Source organism: Sycon ciliatum, chromosome 10 (genome assembly GCF_964019385.1).
Source record: "Sycon ciliatum chromosome 10, ocSycCili1.1, whole genome shotgun sequence".
Lineage (NCBI taxonomy): Eukaryota > Metazoa > Porifera > Calcarea > Leucosolenida > Sycettidae > Sycon > Sycon ciliatum.
In genome coordinates, this window is record NC_088652.1 from 28,003,916 (window position 1) to 28,007,775 (window position 3,860).

At 47.4% G+C, this 3,860-nt stretch overlaps 3 protein-coding genes across 3 annotated transcripts in view; 2 read left to right on the plus strand and 1 right to left on the minus strand.

Annotated features, from left to right (window-relative positions):
• LOC135825883 (E3 SUMO-protein ligase ZBED1-like) overlaps window positions 1-1,079 on the minus strand; it is a 2,904-nt gene extending 1,825 nt beyond the window's left edge. The window contains exon 1 of the mRNA XM_065338521.1: window positions 1-1,079. This exon is cut by the window's left edge and continues 843 nt beyond it. Within this exon, the coding sequence (XP_065194593.1) occupies window positions 1-628 (628 nt within the window). The 5' untranslated portion in view covers window positions 629-1,079.
• The window catches only part of LOC135826176 (uncharacterized), a 19,804-nt gene extending 15,953 nt beyond the window's left edge, over window positions 1-3,851 (plus strand). Inside the window, exons 7-8 of the mRNA XM_065338806.1 lie at window positions 1,445-1,536; window positions 3,489-3,851. Of these exons, the coding sequence (XP_065194878.1) occupies window positions 1,445-1,536; window positions 3,489-3,817 (421 nt within the window). The 3' untranslated portion in view covers window positions 3,818-3,851. The remainder of the gene's footprint in view (window positions 1-1,444; window positions 1,537-3,488) is intronic.
• LOC135825659 (uncharacterized) overlaps window positions 1-3,860 on the plus strand; it is a 171,809-nt gene that overhangs the window by 22,899 nt on the left and 145,050 nt on the right. The gene's annotated exons all lie outside the window — the stretch shown is intronic.

Here is a 3,860-nt window from a genome sequence, read left to right on the forward strand (position 1 = left end):
TGTCGGCAGTATGGCCCTCCTGGAAGTATGTTGTTTCCAGGACGTAGCTCCGCAACGTCCAATCACCTGCAACAAAGTGGACAGTGAACGTCAGGTAAGACATCGTTGCCTTTGACGTCCAGGCATCCGTCGTAAGCGCAAGCGCTGGAGCGTCCTGGAGCAGCTCGACCAGTTCTTTTCGTGCCTTCGCATGGCGCTTTTGGATCATGCCGGCGACGCAGGTTCGCGATGGCACAGTGAAGCCAGGCTTCAGGAACGACATGAGCCTCACGAAACCTCCGTCGCCGACAATCCCCAGAGGTCGCATATTCAGGCAGATCCAGTCCACCAGCAGGTTGGAAATTTGCGAGACCTCCGCCGCGTTGCACGGTGTTCGTGACTGCCGAACGCCAAACGCCAATATCGGGCGAGTTCCTTGCTCAGTTGTCACAGAGCTAGAGGCAGCAGGCTTGGAAAGGACGAAGGGATGGCTGTTTCTCAAATGATTCTGGAGGTTCGTCGTCCCTCCAGTGTAAGAGTAAGAGCGCTTGCAGTGGCTACAAATTACTTTGCTCTCCACCGGTTGCGAAAAGTGCTCCCAAACGAAAGAGCGTTGGGATGCCAGCTTCCCAACCTTAGTCTTCGACATAGCGAAAACGGTGAACAAAAAGAAATTCTACTACTAGAGACTAAAAACGGAAACTGTCACACGACAACAACACTTCGGTCACAGGAAGGAGTATCGAAGGGACAAGATCAAGTAAGTAACAAAACTACAATGCATCCACAAACTACCAGTAACTAACTTACCGTTTGCTACACTTGCAGTTGAATGCAGCGCGAAGTCGCCGCGCGAGTGTCCAACGTCTCTACATTGTACTTTTAGCTGTCGTATCTCACAGCTTGCCTTGCCGTGACCTGGAGTAAAGTCGATGATCGCGTCGTCCAAGTCATAAAATACTGACTCAAAGGTATGCATAATGCATGCAACCAGCGGCCACAGTGTACGGGAAAAGTTTTGAAAGATCGATCGAGTACAAAATTTCGAGTACTCGCTCGTTTGAAATTTTCGAGCGAATACTCGGATATTCGAACTAATCGTTTCACCCCTAGTTCAGGGTAATGGAAACACTGACAACACGCAGCCTGCACATTTAGTGAGGGGGTCTTTTTGATCACAAAATGCTGCATTGCATTTCAAGGCTCTACTGTCCACCGAGGTGGGACTCTACTGTCCACGGGGAGGGGGGGGGGGGGGGGGGAGGCAGGCACGCACTCTACTGTCCAATGGGGGGGGGGGGGGGGGGGCAGGCACTCTATAGTGTCCACTGGAGGGAGAGGCTCTACTACTGTCCACTGAGGGAGGCTCTTCGGTTACGGCCCTACCTAGAACGTGGACCTGTTTCTAGTTTTTGTTTCGTTCTGTTTTGTGCTGTTTTGTTATCGGTACCACTCTGCACGGCAGTGAAAAGACATTCGATCAGATTGCCGACCGGCATGCGTTTGTGAGCTCGATTGAACCGTTCATCGGTGGAGAGGAGAAAGGCGACGAGAGAGGTTGGTTGCTTTTGGACACCGTGATTCATGTGTATTTCAATGATGCCGGTTGGTGAATATATTTTCTCCAGCAAGGACACGGCAGAGTTTTAGCCGTGTGTATGTAGCGAATTATGAGTAAACGTAGTTTGAAGTAGTTCTGGAGTCAACCTTATTCTCTGGGAGTGTAGAAGCCGTTCGATTGCGGGCGAATTTCGGAGAAAATGAGCGTGAGGCTGGTGGCCTAAATTTCCTTTGTATTTGAAAGTTCTCGGTGACGTCTAAATATACTAATAGTGTGGTTCAACCCGACGAAAATATCTTCAGAGCCAGTGAGTGCCCCTGAGCTGGTTGAATTGTTTTGCAATACCCTCTTGTCACTGTATGCACGTGTATGTGTAGACTTTGATGAGGAGGTGATGACCTTGTACATTGTTTTTTAACCAGTGTTCCTATTGAAGTCATGTTCCCTAAGAGTGGTACTGACTCCTGAGTACTTTTTTGTTTGTTTTTATTGCCACGGCTTGCCTTGGCAACCCATCAAGTGCAGCATCAGCTGCAATGGGCATACGTAACCAAGTCGACTCCACTGCTTGATGCAGGTTGTTGTCAACTTGTTATGTGAACTGGTGTTTATCTCTGCCGATGATGACTGGGGAACGGCTAAGCACACCTGCGCAATCTTTTAATAATGTTTACGTTAAATGAAGCTGTAAGGAAGTTGGTTGCTCTCACACTGCAACTCGCGCTATTCCGGTCAACCTGACTTGACCCTTGACTGACTCACCACTGACTATTTCAGTGTGGGAGCAACTAATTTTCTTATACAATTATCGCCGAGGTCGCTAGCACTCTTTCGTGTTAAATGAAGCTGGTTGTTCTTGAATGCAGTACATGCATCCACGCAATCCACACCCGTCCAAATGAACACTAGGAAAATTTAGAACCAAACGTTTTCGTTCCCTTCTCTTCATGGACTCTTACAGGGATTAAAGCAAAAATAACTATCTTCCTCTCCCCAAACACCAGCAGCACTGTTAGCTGCAGTAGCATCAGCAGCAGTAGCACCTTCACCAGCATCAGCACAAGCAGTGGCCACTTCAGCTGCAGCAGCATCACCAGTAGCACCTCCAGCAGCATCAGCAGCAGTAGCACCTTCAGCAGCATCACCAGTAGCACCTTCAGCAGCATCAGCAGCAGTAGCACTAGCAGTGGCAATTTCAGCTGCAGCAGTATCAACAGTAGCAGCTGAAACAGCAGCACCAGGATCCCCTACAGTTAAAATAGCAGTAAACACAATAGGGTTCTTCACATTCAACACCCAACAGGGGCTGCGGGATTCTACGAGATTCTACGGAATTCTGTTCATCTGTACACCATGCATTATGCTAACTGTAAAAGCCATATATGTAACGAAGTGCTAACTCTAAAGAATTAACGAGGGGAAATCTGTCGTTAAAATAGAAATCGTTATACAGAAATCGATACATATACTGTCCTATTGAGCGTTGAGAATGAGTGAGAATCGTTACCTTTGGTACACGTAAACTAGTCGATTATGGGAAATCGTTATATATGCGCCTCGTTCGAATAATGGCTTTTAGAGTATACAGTATGTGTATGTGTATGCTGACAAGTCCACAAAGGATGAAACAGTTCTGTCTGTAGATTGGGTATATGTATGTTAAATACAGTGTTTGGTGTGTATAAAAGTATACATGGCATACTGAAATGGAGCCACATGCATGTAGCACAACAGTGATTTAGATGCCAAGAATCCTTGCCAGGTTAGCCATTGCCATGGTATAAGCGTACTTAGATCAACCACTGATGATGTACAGGTCCAGACTGGAGTGATGCACATCGACACTCTAGAACCTGGCTGTGTTAACCTAACGTATACGGCTGGCCATAAATCATTTTTCGTATGTTTGTTCATGTGTGTGTTTTTATCCCATTTATATCTTGATTAGGCGAGGATGAGAAGTCGTACGGCGACCCATTCCAGCAGCGTGTCTTTCTAACCGATATTTCGCCTTGGTTGGGCAAATTACCAGCGAGAAAATTTCGTAAAATGGCGCAAGAGGCCGGGTTATGCGCCGATCTGCAGCAGATAGAAGACTTGAAGAGGATTGAGAAACTAGACGGAACACCCACTCACAACGAAGAGTTGGTCAACATTCTAAGCAGCGAGGAAAAGGCCGGCTACATCAAGCTAGTGATGATCATCAAACGCTGGGGTAACTATCCCGACAAGGTCGACAAGATGAACCAGCTTCTGCCACGACGGGCCCGTGTGTAAACGGTAGGTTGCATTCATTTCTTGCACTACCTGGAATTCCGAA